This window comes from Alosa alosa, chromosome 19 (genome assembly GCF_017589495.1).
Source record: "Alosa alosa isolate M-15738 ecotype Scorff River chromosome 19, AALO_Geno_1.1, whole genome shotgun sequence".
NCBI classification, from domain to species: domain Eukaryota; kingdom Metazoa; phylum Chordata; class Actinopteri; order Clupeiformes; family Clupeidae; genus Alosa; species Alosa alosa.
The window spans coordinates 20,633,058-20,649,883 of record NC_063207.1 but is presented as its reverse complement, the minus strand read 5'-3'; the positions used below and the strand labels follow the sequence as shown (position 1 = coordinate 20,649,883).

Genomic DNA, 16,826 nt, shown 5'->3' with positions numbered 1-16,826 from the left:
TAGATATGATCCCAATGTAATGTATTGTATGACTATTCTGCTGTAGCAAAGTGAAATTCTTGTAGCTTGTAGCAAAGTAAAAGGCCAAGCTGGGATTCTTCAGTGAATAAGGTAGAATTGGGATCACACCATGGTCATATATATGAGTAAAGGAGAGGACATTTATGGGAAATATAGGTGAACAGAATAAAAAGAACACTTCAGTGAGAATAATGTTTGGTATTTTATAGGCTATAGGAAGGACAAGCTATATTATTATACTGGACGTGCTATTTGCATGTAAATGCAACAATGTCTGAACCATAGATATATATAAGGTCTGAACAATCTCTTGTATTTTACTGCTGAAGGATCCAACTAGAGCACCTAGTGATTTTTTTTTGAAAGAAGGGAATTCTATGACAAGCATCTGTTGCTATGGCAGGGGAGTAAACACACACCGGCTGGGATGTCTGCATTGTTATAGCAGCAGACGAGGCGCAGGACACAAAAGCTATCAGTGCCTGCAATACAGACAGAGGTCAACCACGTTCAAGTGGCTCTTGCATCAATTTATCACATTTTCTGAGCTTATGTCCACATGAAGACCAATGCCTAAGTAAGCTTGCAAGAGAAACTAATCGAGCCACACAGTCTGCCAACATTTCAAAGTACACAAAGTATACTTTTTGCATACTACTGCATGTCCTACCACTATGATTCAAAAGAAAACAAATAATCGGTAGTTATCTTCATTGCTGAGGGGGTCCTAAAACATTCTGACTTTCAACTTTCACCAAAAAACAGCTCCATAGCTCTCCTCCTTCAGTGCTATGCCCCATTGAATGTTTAGAGATATTAACAACTCTGATTTAGTCTGCCTGATATGTTAATGACGTCTGTGGAATGTGCTCAGAAATGTCCGCCACACGCCAAATTCGCCTCTCTGTCACACACTCTCCGTTTCACACTCCTCACAGAGGGGCATGCGAGTGAACAGCCCGAGCAAAAATGTCAGTCGCCTCAGTTTGGCCTGGTGGTCTTTAAAGCATGCGAGGAATGGAGTGACTTGGCAACGGCAAGGCTAGCAATAGGATTCACAGCTTGGCTTTTGCTTAGGGTCATGTCTACATAGTTGTTATACAGTATTTAGGATGGGATGAAGAGTGTGTAGGGAAAAGGGAAGCTATTTTTTTTTTTTTACTAATGCATATTTATTGGAGGGAACTGATGCATGTTCCATAATTGGCTCAGGTTCTATATAACAATGTCTTTCCAAATGGATTTCCACCAACTTCTGAGGAATATATTTCTGAGGAAAAAAGGAGGTGTACAAATACAATGCTCTTGCAGTTGCATGTGTATTTGTCACCGTTTCACTCACCAGCTCTTCTGTTAAATCGAGAAACAAAGATTTGGCTAAGGAGGGAAGACCAAGCCTACTTGATGAGCAGAAAGGAGGAGGTGTCCTAAGATGTGTGTGTGTGCGTGTGTGTGTGTGTGTGTGTGTGTGTGTGTGTGTTTGGGGGAGGGGGTGGTGGTGTTAAACTTCTGTGTGTGCACAAACCTTTATTCCCCCTTTTTCTCTTCTCCTTCTAAAATGTAATCCTCGCCTCCAGCTAGACTGTGCAGTCAAGCGCACTATTACACAGCAACAATTAGAAAGGGGATGAAGCCTGGCACCTGGTCCTCCTGCATACTGGGAGCCTTCAGTGGCAGCTGACTGTAAACCCACACCCCCCACCAAAACACACACAGACACACAGACACACACAGAGACACACACACACACACACACACACACACACACACACACACACACACACAAACACCCCCCTCGCCAAAACCCCCCATCCCCGCCAGGTGGTCCTCCTTCAATAACATTAGCTAGTCACTTCAGGGTTAATCAGAAGTCCGTCTTGGCCCCCAATCCGCCTGCATGGAGCCTATTCAGGCACCCACAGACAGTGTGCCTTTTATGGGCGCATGAGACAATGCAGCCTCCGGCTCGTCCCAGCAAAGGCAGATCTCGGGAGAAGAGCAGAAGAAGAACAGAGGAGAAGAAAGAGATGGAAGGAGGGGAAAAAAGAAGAAGGGAGATAATTCAACTATATTTGCCGGGTCCCTCCCTCGGAAAAGGCCTGGTTAGTGTTTCTGAGGGGCCGGGCCTCTTGTGGAGCCGACGGACAGGCGGGCAGGCGGGTGCAGGGCCACCGGGTAATAATGGGGGCTTTTCTGTTTTCTGGGGACACAGACCAGATGGGAGGACAGAGAGTGTGCGAGTTGAGTGAAGTGGCGCAGCATCTCCACAGACATTGTGAAAGTCGGGGAAAGTGGGAGACTGGCAGCATTTTAGGAGGAGGGGGAGGAAGAGGACAAAAACAAGAGGGTGTAGCCCCATACAGTAGCAGAGAAAAAAAAAACATAAAGCCTCTCCCTCTAGTTTCTATCCCTGACTCTGAAATCCAAGCATGAATAAGCTTCATCTAAATGACAATAGCTATAGATTTGCTAACCCCCAAAAAAAAAAAAAAACAATTACCAATTAGCAGCTATGTATGCATACAGCAGCCAATGAAGATGTGTGTACAACATGCTAATGAAAAGCTAGGCTAGGTGCTTTTGCTTCATGGCCAAACATCCTCCGTCTGCTGTCCAGGAAAGACAAGACAGAAGGAGAAGAGCGTTGCTACGGAAGATAAAATTACGCCATAGAGAAAGGACCATTGAGGAGGAGAGTGGGGCTACCGCTGGAAGAGTGAGGCAGAGGTCTGACCACAACAAAAAATAATGTGTGGCTGAATATCAACTGGCGTTCAGTGAAGAAAGTCATGGAACTTCAAAAAATCAGAAGGAAAAAAAAAAAACGCAAGTGATTGGATGCCAAGTGATCGGAATATCAGGTTTTAGACATGAATTAGGATTAAAGATATCGTAAACAATTACAAAAACAAAGAAAAAAAAGCAAAACCCCAAAAGTAAATTTCCTCTCTGTGTTTGTGTGAATTGGACTTAAAGTTTTGTTTTTCATGCAATTCTCTTCCCAGTCCGAAGAGGTCTGACGGGACTCGCCTTGGACAGTCCCATCACACGCACCGTTGCTTCTCCGCTGTGACCAAAGTGAGGTCTGGCACTCCAGAACGCCAAGCCGTCCTATTACCACATCAAAGGGCGGCAACCTCTGAGAAGGAGTGCTGGGCGCAAGCAAAACAACAACACGCTGGACAAATAAAAGAATCACGATGCACACTTTTATGTTGGCATTGTACATTTTTTTCTTTTCTTTCTTTCTTTTTTTTTGATCCCGCTTGTTTTTTTTGTTTGTCCATCGACGCTGAAAATTCCATTTTGCGCTTAAGATGCAAATGCCCCCGCCACAAGGGTATCCTGTGGCCCTGGACACAATCAAGCGCGGGCTGTCGAGGAGTCGGTGTTGCCTTTGAACTGTTAAGAGTGGCATTTTAATGCGCAACTTATAAATAATCAACTAATTCCTCTTCAGTTGCTAATTGAATGACGGAAGGTGGGAGGAGGAACAAAAAAAGGACAGAAGACGCGCTTCTGGTCTGAATGGCCACAGTGACCTTCTCCACCAGTGACCTGTGATGCCAAAAAAGGAACTGGGAGGAAGATTATCAAGCTTTGGAAAGAGGTGCACAATGGTGTTTTAAGCCCCCAACGTCGTCTTCCAGGCAGCGCTGCATGGAAGGCACTACGGTTTGGCAAGGGTTAGGGTTAGGGTTAGGTGCCTTGAAGTCGACGGTCGCAGCGCTGCCTTGAAGTCGACGGTGGGGGCTTAAAACACCATTGAGCGAAAGAGGTACCTTGAAGGAGGTATCGGATAGGTATATGTATATAGGTGTAGCTGTACGGATTATATGGCATTTTTCATGTGTGGAGGTCCATTGTACACACTAGGCCTAGAGAGATAGTCCAGTAACACTGCTTAAAAACATAATGACAGATTGCTCGAGGTATTATATTCTAAAATACAAATCCAGATATCACAAACACACTTCACCCAGGAACACTCAGAGCACACACAACAAAAGCAAAGGAAATAAACAACTTAATTGATGGCTTACAATAGGTACCGACTGCAGCAACAGTACCACTGGAGCCACTAAAATTCAAGTTTTTTTCTAGATATCACAGCCTCTCTCTCTCCTACACACACACACACACACACACACACACACACACTGACAGAGAGAAAACATACAAACACATTCCCATAGTCAGAGTGCCAGGGCTTGCCAGGATCCCTCATTAACACTCCCCCTTAAGCTGCCATGAACAAAAGACGCCAAAGCGAAGTAAGAGGTGGGGGCTTGGGGGTGCACAAAAGTACCCACAGAACTAATCAATGAGAACACAGCCATTGTGGGAGCCAAACAAGAACAACATCCATTTGGATAACCTGAGAGGGGGAACAGCTTTTACCACAGAGCAGGCAGCCTGTCTGTGGTAAAAGCTGAGAGGAGGAGGGAGGGAGGGAGAGTTCATTAATTAAACAGGGCTGGGGGGAGCAGATGGAAGGGACTAGCCGGATGCTAATAAGCTCCAGCCGACAGGCTGCGTTTCGCTGCGCGGGCTCTCGCACTCAACCCACACGCACATCAATCACAATTAACGCCGGGCCAGCCCCCACGCCTCGATCCCTCTCTCTCCCTTTCTCCCTCTCTACGAGCGGCCAGTCAGTCAGGCAGTCTCACAATGGAGGGCCTCATGCTTGCTCACTCACTCACTCAGCAGGAGGAGGACCCCAACTTCCACGGACACTCCCAACTTCACTCGTGTTTATTTTTCTTCCATTTTTTTTCCACTCCTGAAGGCTACACCCCCCAGCCTTCAAAGCCTGTCTGACTGAATCCGAGTAGGGACACACATCACATTCTTTTTTTTTATGTCGCTAACACAACTACACTCATTACTTGTCTGTGGCTGATGTGGATGCCAGAGAAATGTGAACGAGACCTGTCATAATTGTAAATGTGTTTTTGTTTTGTTGTCTTTGTCTTTCTGCTAAAGACACTGGGTTTTGAGAGCATCTGTCAGTGTGCAGGCTCATACAGGCAGACGCAGCGCCGCTTCCTGCGTCAGGTTCACGGTTAGCGGCAGATTAAATACCGCTGACTTGCCCCCGTGTGTTTCACTCCTGAGCGAGTCCTAATGAAAGTGGTAACCTTACCCCGAGTCCTCACACGTCCCCTCGTATTCAGCCCACCCCTCTCAAACTGAAAGAAAAAAAAGAGAGAGAGGGAGGGGTGCCAGGGTGGGAGGAGGGGAATCCCGCTGAGATCTGGCAACCGCTCACCCATTCACTCCCAAGCCAGAAAATGGACAGATGTCAGGCATGAATGCTTGAGGGAGATTTTTTTTCTTTCTTTTTTTGTGTGAAAGCAGGAGAAAAGAAAAGAAAAAAAGGGGGTGGGGTTCAAGTTTAAAGATGCAGACGCAGCACAGAGGAAACTCTTCCAGTTCTGTTTCACTCTGCATATTCTAATATGTAAAACATATAAATAAAAAAATAAAAAAATAATGTTGATGTAGTAGGGAAGCATTAAGGGTACTGTATGGGTATAAGGGTTTTGGCTAAATACAGAAGAGCTAAATCTTTGGAGGTTTCATTAGAAATTGCTAAAGGGAGAAAACAGTGGGACTAGGGAGACTGCCGACATCAAAATTCTAATACCCACAGAAGAGCAATCAAATGTTTTTTTGCCTCCAATAAAAGAATCATAATGGATTAATAAAAGCAATTTCCCATATAACTACCTGACTGAATGGAGACACACACACACACACACACACACACACCCACACACATGTACACAAAACAAATTTGCAAGTACGCACACACATACGCGCGCACACACACACACACACACACACACACACACACACAAACACACAAACACACTGGCACACCTGTTTTTCAAATTAGCCTTTTCTGTTGTCACTCTACTCCTTCACACACTCTCTCACTACCTGTGCATCAATGATGGTGTTTACCTCATTGGGGGTTGCCACTTGTGTGTACGTATGTGTGTGTGTGTGTGTTGGCATATATGTGTGTGTGTTTCTGTGCATGGATGGTGCCTTTTATTAGAGGCATCACGGAGAGAGAAGAGAGCAGAGAGAGAGAGAGAGAGAGAGAGAGAGAGAGAGAGAGAGAGAGAGAGAGAGAGAGAGAGAGAGAGAGAAGAGCAGAGAGAGGAAAGAGGGAATGTTTGGGGAGGCAAGGGGAGGCAAGGGGGGGCAGATGTAGGGTTGAGGGAGAGCGAGAGAAAGAGAAAGAAAGAAAGAGAAAGAGAAAGAAAGAAAGAGAGAGAGAGAGAGAGAGAGAGAGGAGAGAGAGAGAGAGAGAGAAGGGGGGGGAGAAAAGCGAGTAATGCTATGAGTCATCCTGCATTAGTGAGGAGAGCAGAGGGTTGAGTGGGGGGGCCTGTGCATTTCAGATGAAGCAGCAGCAGTAGCGAGACACCATATGCCATATGGGCCAGCCTAACCCCTTCAGAGGCAGGGGCCAGGACCACACCTGACAGACCAGAGAGAGAGAGAGAGAGAGAGAGAGAGAGAGAGAGAGAGAGAGAGAGAGAGAGAGAGAGAGAGAGAGAGAGAGAGAGAGAGAGAGAAAGAGAGGGAGAGAGAAAAGAAAGAGAAAAGAAGGGAGAGAGGTAGAGAGATGAAATGTTTGTTTGTGTGTGTTTCTGAGAAAAGGAGAGATGGAGAAAAAAAGGAAAACAGGAAATATTTTGTGCACATGGCTGAGAGAAAAGAGAAAAGAGAGAAAAGAGGGAGTGAGAGAGACTAAGTGAGAGAGAGAGAGAGAGAAGGGGGGGGCAGTGATATGAACACATTGGCCAATGCCTGGAGCCTCTGTGAACAGCTGGTGGCTGGGGGGCCACGGCCGAGCAGAGGAGCCGAGGCGGCAGTATGCTACAGTGGTGATGGGATTAGAGTGGCCACAGTGAGGCGGGGGAGTGTGTGTGTGTGTGTGTGTGTGTGTGTGTGTGTGTGTGTGTGTGTGTGTGTGTGTGTGCATGTGAGTGTGTGTGTGTGTGTGTGTGTGTGTGTGTGTGTGTGTGTGTGTGTGTGTGTGTGTGTGATGTCCCAGTGTGTGTGTGTGTGTGTGTGTGTGTGTGAGAGTGTTACTACTCGCTCTTCCCTTAATAAAAATTCCCTGGGACTGCACATTGGTGGCCAGGTCTCCGGGCACATGCAGTGCTCGGCTGTGTCAGAAAGCAAAACTGTACTGAACTACACTGGCACAACAAGCACACTGGCACAACAAGCACAGTCACAGAGGGCACCCTGGCACAGCGGGTTTGCTGCCGTGTGGAGCTCTTCCTTGCAGAGCTGAGGCTGTATGACTGACTTTACTACTAGCTTTACTGACGCCACTTTCAAATGTTTCATTTAAAAAAAGGAGGCAAGTGTTTTGTCAAGCTGACGGAATTACTTCAGATTGGAGATGCTGGGTAAAGCAGATGGAATTACTCAATTGGAGATGCTGGGTAAAGCAGATGGAATTACTCCAGATTGGGGATGCTGGGTAAAGCAGATGGAATTACTCAAGATTGGGGATGCTGGGTAAAGCAGATGGAATTACTCCAGATTGGGGATGCTGGGTAAAGCAGATGGAATTACTCCAGATTGGGGATGCTGTGTAAAGTAGACGGATGCTTTCTCACTCGGAGAGTTTCCAAACAGAAAGCACTTTTATGCAACTAAGGACTGATGACTAATTGTAGATGGAGCAAATAGAGGCGAGCAGAAGGCTCGTTGAGTTCCTGTGAGTTCGCCCACCAGTGAGCAGCCAGGGCTCCACGACGCTTCTGCAAGCTTTCAGAGGAAGGAAGTCCGCTAATTAGCCATGCGCCCGCAAACACGTCTCTCATCGGCCACTTGGCTCAGAGGATGAGCCGGAGAGAGAGAGAGAGAGAGAGAGAGAGAGAGAGAGTGAGAAAGAGAGAGTGAGATAAAGAGAGAGAGAGAGAGTGAGATAAAGAGAGAGTGAGAGTGGAGGGCTGGGGCCGGCAGAGGACACAGACACAAACCAGCCCACCGCAGCCCAGTGCGCAATGGCGTCAATGTGAGCTAATGACGACTCAATCTGATTAGCCCCCCTCAGAGTCATTAGATGGGCGGACAGTGCAATTTGGAGACAAACCAAAGGCATAGGGCTGGGGAAGAACGAGAGAGAACGAGAGAGAACGAGAGAGAGAGAGAATGAAAGAGGTACAACCCGGAATGAGACATTGTGTGCATGAGGGAGGACAGATGGATGGTGCGTGTGGTGAAATGAAGAGGGGAGTTAAGTGTTAACACTCCACAAATGAAAGACAGAGCGAGGACTATCCTCCAAGCCTGCCCTGACATTCCATACAGTAGTATTCATAACTACCCCACCACCTCATCAAAACCAGGACCCAATACGATCACTCAGACCACCGACACGCTCCTCTGAGACTCTTTGGTTCATAAGCATGCGGTGGAGTCCAGCTATTCTGGAGGATGGCATCAATTCCAGCCCTTCGTCTTCCTCCTGCCTGCCGGCCCTCCTCTTCCTCATGCGCCACCCATCAGGCCACCTAAAAGCGCTGGTCTCGCCTGGCTGGCTGCGGACAGGAACAGATTATGGCTATTGATCTGGGCTCGAAGAAGAAGGATGCGCGAGGGTGAGAGAGAGGGGGGGGACAGAGAGAGAGAGAGGGAGGGAGGGAGGGAGGGAGAGAGAGAGAGAGAGAGAGAGGGAGGATGGGAGGACAGGAGGTGGAGGAGCGCGGTCCACATCGATTCCCTCCTGCGGGGTAGGCAGTGCGGCAGCCTGAAGGTCAACACTCCTCTGTCTTCCCTATTAGACTCAGAGTCTTGCCATCCCACACAGGACAACACACACACACACACACACACACACACATTTAACAATCAAACCGCATGAGCGCATACATGCACAAACCCACACACCATAAATACACACACACACACAGACAGACAGACAGACAATCTCACACCATCCACAATTTAAACACACACACACACACACACACACACACACACACACACACGCACACACACACACACACACACACACACACACACACACACACACAAATACAGACAAACAAACAACATTATTCACACCGATACCTCTCATGTGTACAAACATCACCAAAATCATGGCTGCAGTTATCTCTAGGGCAACAGGAGACGAGAGAGAGGAGGCGGGGCGGCGAACAGAAGACGGGGAAAGGCGGCGCGGAGAGAAAAGGCCCGAAGTCCAGGACAACGTAACAAGTGCCCGGGGCCCTGGCCTGCAGAGAACTGTAAACGTATTCACATCGATTATGGCGGGTGTGAGCTCATCCCCACTTCCTGCCTGCCTGTTCTCCTTCCTGGAAAATTGGGAGCGGGGGCAGTGAGCAAGAGCGGCAGACGTCTGTCCAGATGGATAAACCTGGAGCCCCCATGTCCCGCGGTTCAAACTCACAGCGGACGCCTTGTTTTTTTGTGCCGGCCACTGGAGCTCAATCAATACCAGAGGACACATTTTGTGCCATTTCAAAGGGCCAGGTAATATAGTGACCACAGGGGCAGGGCCACTTCTCCTCTCTCTCTCTCTCTCTCTCTCTCTCTCTCTCTCTCTCTCTCTCTCTCTCTCTCTCTCTCTCTCTCTCTCTCTCTCTCTCTCTAGCCCACACTAAGGGCTGGGGAATAACACAACATTCTGTGGCAGGGCTGAGATGACTTTGTTGAGTGGAAAAAGGATAAGAGGACACAAAAAAAAAACACACAGAAAAACACACAAATACAAATCACACACCCACAGCTATTGGAGGGAAGACAGCTCAACAGAAGAAGCTGCTCATATGCTGGTACACATTCTCTAAGCCTCACCACAACCCACCTCCTCATCCCCACACACACACACACATCCCCCCCAAACTAGGCACTGGTGGTCAACTCTCAATATGAAATCCAATTGGCCTCTACTGATCTCTCTTTGAACAAGAGTCTAGGGGCCTGGAGGCCCCATCCACATCAGCCCCTATGGCAGAGGCCAGAGGAGGCTCCTGTCTGGGGCCGACCTGGCACTCTGTGACCCCTTTGTTGCGGACTGCGACAGGGGCGCCAGGATTCCTTTGAAACAATATTACACTCATTACCTTGGAAGGCCGCCCTTGCCTGAACCAGGCAACTGGACTGGCTGGTAAGGACCATTAGAGGACAGTGATAGATTGAGAAGAAGAAAGAGACAGAGGGATAAGGAGAGAGAGAGAGAGAGAGAGAGAGAGGGAGGATGGAGGACAGGAGGTGGAGGAGCTGGTCCACATCGATTCCCTCCCAAGGGTAGGCAGCGGGCAGCCTGAAGGTCAACACTCCTCTGTCTTCCCTATTAGACTCAGAGTCTCTTGCCATCCCACACAGGACAACACACACACACACACACACACACACACACATTTAACAATCAAACCGCATGAGCGATACATGCACAAACCCACACACCATAAATACACACACACACACAGACAGACAGACAGACAATCTCACACCATCCACAATTCTAAACACACACACACACACACACACACACACACACACACACACACACACACACACACACACACACACAGACAGACAGACAATCTCACACCATCCACAATTTAAACACACACACACACACATTCAAATACAGACAAACAAACAACATTATTCACACCGATACCTCTCTCATGTACAAACATCACCAAAATCATGGCTGCAGTTATCTCTAGGCAACAGGAGACGAGAGAGGAGGCGGGCGCTTAACAGAAGACGGGAAAGGCGCTGGAGAGAAAAGGCCCAAGTCCAGGACAACGTAACAAGTGCCCGGGCCCTGGCCTGCAGAGAACTGTAAACGATTCACATCGACATGGCGTGTGTGGAGCTCATCCCCACTTCCCCTGCCTGCCTGTTCCTCCTTCCTGAAAAAATTGGGAGCTGGGCAGTGAGCAAGAGCGGCAGACGCCTGTCCAGATGGATAAACCTGAGCCCCATGTCCCACATGGGTTCAAACTCACAGCGGACGCCTTTGTTTTTGTGCCGCCACTGGAGCTCAATCAATACCAGAGGGACACATTTTGTGCCATTTCAAAGGGCCAGGTAATATAGTGACCATAGGTAGGGCCCTCTCCTCTTCTCTCTCTCTCTCTTTCTCTCTTTCTTCTCTCTCTCTCTAGCCCACACTAAGGGCTGGGGAATAACACAACATCTCTGTGGCAGGGGCTGAGATGACTTTGTTGAGTGGAAAAAGGATAAGAGGACAATAAAAAACACACAGAAAAAAAACACACAAATACAAAATCACACACCCACAGCTATTGGAGGGAAGACAGCTCAACAGAAGAAGCTGCTCATATACTGGTACACATTCTCTACGCCTCACCACAACCACCTCCTCATCCCCACACACACACACACACGCACACATCCCCCAAGCTAGGCACTGGTGGTCAACTCTCAATATGAAATCCAATTAGCCTCTACTGATCTCTCAAGCATCAGTTTTGAGCTCCAGGAGCTGAGGCCCCATCCACATCAGCTCATGCGGGCGCAGGGCCCAGGAGGCTCCTGGTCTGGGGCCGGCCTGGCACTGCGCGGCCCTTTTGTGCGGACACGACAGGGGCCGCCAGGATTCCCTTTGAAGCAATATTACACTAATTACCTTGGAAGGCCGCCGCACAACCAGGCAGCTGACCGAAGCTGGCAAGGCCATTGTGAGGACAGTGATAGATTGAGAAGAAGAAAGAGACAGAGGATAAGGAAGAGAGAGAGAGAGAGAGAGAGAGAGAGAAAGGAGGAAAAGATGATGAGGAGGAAAAGGATCATCTCCCCTCAAAACACCGAATAGTCTTAAAGATACACTGTCATTGTGCTATTCAGAAGAAAAAAAAACGTAATCACCTTAGCACACAGATGGAAAAGGGTAGGAGAGAGAGAGAGAGAGAGAGAGAGAAAGGGAGAGAGAGAGAGATAGATGATGAGGAAAGAAAGAGATGAAAGAGAAAAAAAGAGGGGTGATAAAGAAGGTACTGTAAAACAGCTGTTCTTCTGACAAATACGCAGGAACAAATGGGAGTAGCCTTTGGGTCCAAAACAGATCAATTATTCATAAGGCCCAAGCTTTTCTTTGTTATAACTGTGAAAATGGAGCTTCCCCCATAGACACATTAAGATGTGAGTAGGCTTCAAACCCCCCTTCACCATGATACATACACTCACACACAGACACAGACGCACACCCGTGCGCACACACACACCCGTGCGCACACACACACACACATACTGTACACGCACACACACACACACACACACACACACACACACACACACACACACACACACACACACACACACACGCTCACAAATACAAACACACACACACACACACACGCACACACACGCACACAACACGCACCACACACACACACACACACACACACACACACGCTCACAAATACAAATACAAACACACACACACACACACACACACACGCACACACACACACACACACACGCACACGCACACACACGCACACAAATACAAACACACATTCAGACAGCCAGTAAATGAAACTTGTATGGCCTATAGGTAGCAGTGACAAGAGACATTCCCTGGGGGAAGAGCCTGTTGATAACTCAAATGTGGAACCTGTCACTAGGAGCCTGTGGGAAGGCAAGTCTCACACTGGCCTAAGAACATCAAGTATGGCAGGGTCACTGTTGGCCTACAATATACACAAGGGACAGAAGACAGAGTGAGAGGGAGTATGGAGAGAGGGAGAGAATGAAGGAGGGAGGGAGAGAGAAAGAGAGAAAGAGAGAGAGAGGGGGGGGTAGGGAGAGAGAGAATGAGAGAGAGAGAGAGAGAGGGGGAGGTAGGGAGAGAGAAAGAGAGAGAGAGAGAGAGAGAGAGAGAGAGAGAGAGAGAGAGAGAGGGGGTAGGGAGAGAGAGAATGAGAGAGAGAGAGAGAGAGAGAGAGAGAGAGAGCCTCTGGTAGACATCTGTGACTTAAATGATATACAGATGCCTCCGGGGAAGAAACCAATGACACACACAATCTCTCTTTCACAACACACACACACACGCACGATACTGACATCATGAAAGCCAGTATCCAAACCATCTACAAACGGCTTTCTGACACTTTCCTTTTGTCAAACAGCATGACCAGAGACCCATAGGCATACAATTAGGCTAAAACTGATCACAAAGCAATTTCAGGTGGCAAGCATGACAAATCCATTTGATGTATCGGTTCCTTGTGGCCTACCAGGTCAGGTCAGGTCAGGTCATGAGTGTCTGATAGGATACAAGCTCTGGTAGAGCATGAGTCTGGACTTCACTGCTCGGCTGCCGTTGATGCATGTGGCACGAACCAGGCTGGGCAGCAGCGTTCCCGTGACGATGGCACCATCAAACAGAGGCCCGAAAAACGGAATCTGTGGAAGACAGGACAGAGAGAGAGTGAGTGAGTGATTGAGAGAGAGAGAGAGAGAGAGAGAGATGGAGAAACAATGAGAAGAGGTGAGAAACTGGACCTTGATGATCATGTTGTGCCTCATTCTGCCTGAATGACATCAGCTTTTAACATGGAAAATTACACTTACAACAGTATGTACTCATCAATAATTCACCAAATGCATTTAAATATTGACGGCACACTGTTGTTGTGTTCAATGACGGGAGAGTAGCAACCGATCCTCCAGCTGCACACACAAACATTAAAGCAAACATTCTCTCTCTCATATACCATCCCCTAACACACACTCACACACACACACACACTCACACCTTCACTTGTACTCCAGAGATCAATGTGTGTGACAGGACAAACAAGGGTAAAGTAATTACTGTCGATACGACCCAACAGACTTCCGCTCTCTGGGCTGACATTTATTGAACAGATCAGATGGGAGCTATTTGCGTTGAGGAGCCGATAACTGCGGAGGTGAGGGAGGGAGCAGGGGGAATTCCTCCCATTAGTGCTGCTGATCAGGAGCCCTCTCGAGGACAGGCTCCAGGTCAGGCTCCAACCTGCGGGGAGGGTGTCTGACAGGGGTGAACACTGGTCTAAAACCAGCATCATAGCGGGGGCAGGGGCATGGCGGCTTTGGAAGAGGGAAGTGACATATTTTCACATTTACATTTATCAATTTAGAAAACACTTTTATCCAAAGCAACTTACATATGTCAATTATATTACAAGGGCCATTCTCCCCAGAGCAACTCAGGGTTAAGTGCCTTGCTCAAGGGCACAACGGTGGAAGCCAGGAATTGAACCCAAACTTCTTCAGGCTACTGCATGGTTCAGCATATAAGGCCCCTCCTCTACCTCCTCTCTCTCTTCCCTCCTCTACCTCCTTCTACCACTTTCTCCCCCTCCACAATTTGACCAGTACTTATGTCTGCACTCTTATCTTCTATTAATAGTATTTATTGACTGATGCAGTAGTAACTCCTAGCTGATGTCTCCTCTGCACTGTAGCTTGAATGTTCTATTCTACATTCTGTAAGTCACTCTGGATAAAAGCATCTGCTAAATTAAATCTAAATAAAGGCTGAGATTGAAAAATTCTAGTCATGGATTATAAATCCAGTCAAGGATTATTATAACTGCCGCACTAGCGAAGCGAAGAGGTTTTTTTCTGCCGGATTTTTTTTTCTTTTCTTCAGTAATTTTGTGTCAACGATTCCCAGGACACTGAAAGACCGGGCTGCACGAAACTTGGTGGGCACACAAGGATGACAAGGAACCATTGTTTTTCGTTTTGATCCATCATCCGCACCAGGCCCCCCGAAACAATGATAGGCCTGACACAGTTTTCTGTGAATATCTCAAGAACCGTGGGGCCTAGGATGACCAATTTATTTTGGTATGTTGGTCTCCAGGGGCCATGTCAACACATCCCATATCCACTCATTTGAGGTGTAGCGCCACCTAGCAAAAAAATGAAAAGGCAAAAATGAGGTAAAAAAAACTACACAAAATTTGAAGGGAAGGATCATTATGACACCCTCTGAATGCATGCCACGTTTTGTGGAATTCTGTTCAAGGGAGGCCATATCAACTACACACACAGTCATGCACAAACTCACACACACACACACACCTCATTACCCCCCACAAACATAAACACACAAAAATAAACACACACTATGCACACACTCATTTAAATACACAAAAGTTGCAGGAGTAGGGGATGGAGTAGGAGATCGAGACAAATTGACAAGTGTGATTTATTTTTGCGGAGTGAATGTGCAGGACTGAGTGGCGTTCAGATTTAGTTACTGTAAGGAATCAGATTGTGCCTGAGGTTCTGATGACTGCATGTTAGAAAAACAATCTTTGCTGAGACCAACTCTTCCTGTTACACTGGAAACTAGTCAATCTCATCAGTTGTACTCTGAAGACTACGATGAACTATTATCTTACTCTTAATACCTTTGCACTGCCCAAAGGCAAGACAATATTTCATATGACTTTCCCTGCATGTAGAAAAGGCAACACACACCATCCCTTTCATTCTTGAGAGCCATATAAACCATTGTGCTTTCATCTACGCTTAAGTGAGGTCCAGAAAAAAAAAAAAATATTGTTGACCTTTTCACATAAAATGGGCACATTGGCAAGTGGCATGGAGCTTCTACCCTGTCCTGACAGAAGGCTCACGGCCTGAAATTACCTTTCCCAGCTCCAAGCAGCGCTGGGCTCTTTTGACCCACCAGCAGTCAAACAGAGCCAACAGCGGAGAGTGGCACAGATGAAAGCAAGACGGGCCGTCGCCGCCACAGACGCCAGTGATGCCAGCACTGTGTCGGCAGGTAATGGACTCAGACCAAAGCAAGGGCCATTAGGCCGAGGCGACTCGGACGACATCATAGAGGGGAGGCAGACACGCAGCTCCTCCGATGAGCCACCACTACCCCCCCTCCAGCCCCAGACACCACGTTTCAGACATCTTTCTCACCTGTTACGTGAGTACATGCCTCTGGGAAAATTGAAAGGATGCTTTTTGGCAGCCTGGCTCATGACCTACTGCGGTGAAACCTTCTATATAAGCATGTAAAGCATGATGATCGGTATGTAGAGGATGATGCGATACGTCAATGTTCTATCTTTAACAGCAAATAAATAGATACATTTACTGAGCATACAGCTCATGGTCAGTTCAAAAAGAAGGTTCAGTCAGTGTAGTGGACTTGGCTTTTGCAAGGAGATGTTAGAGAGATATTTGATGTTTGATGGGATGAGGCAGACACCTACCTGTGGTTTCTTGATGATCTGGATGAAGAACATGTGGTTCTTCATTGGGTAGATGACGATGAGCACGTCTCCAAAGTCGGTGGGGATGATTCCACGTCGGTAGTCCCTAGTATGCTCAGACCATACAATGTGGACCTCGTCGTTTCCCAGGTGACGAAGCTGCCACAAATGAGATGGTAAACAAATCAAACTCGATGACAGAACAATGGGAAGAAAAACGTACTTATAACTATCTTTTTGGGTGACACTTTTTTATACAAAGCAACTTGTATGTCAATTATTACAATAGCCAATCTCCCCAGAGCCACTCAGGTTTAAGTGAACATGCTCAAAGGAACAACGGTGGCAGTCAACCCACAACTTTACAGGCTACTGTTTTGCTAGCCCAACTCCTTAGCCACTGTGCTACCTCTGCCCCCAAGATGTATTTCATGGCCAAATTTTCTTCTAGACGTGGCCAACAAGGCACCCCACTAGATATTCTTCAAGGTGGGTTGTAGAGCATGTGAAATTGCTGAGAGTCAGCCCAAA

At 47.4% G+C, this 16,826-nt stretch overlaps 1 protein-coding gene across 1 annotated transcript in view; it reads right to left on the bottom strand.

Annotated features, from left to right (window-relative positions):
• The window catches only part of ralgapa2 (Ral GTPase activating protein catalytic subunit alpha 2), a 112,830-nt gene that overhangs the window by 14,191 nt on the left and 81,813 nt on the right, over positions 1–16,826 (bottom strand). Inside the window, 2 exon segments of the mRNA XM_048270721.1 lie at positions 13,343–13,470; positions 16,296–16,454. Coding sequence (XP_048126678.1) covers positions 13,343–13,470; positions 16,296–16,454 — 287 coding nt within the window.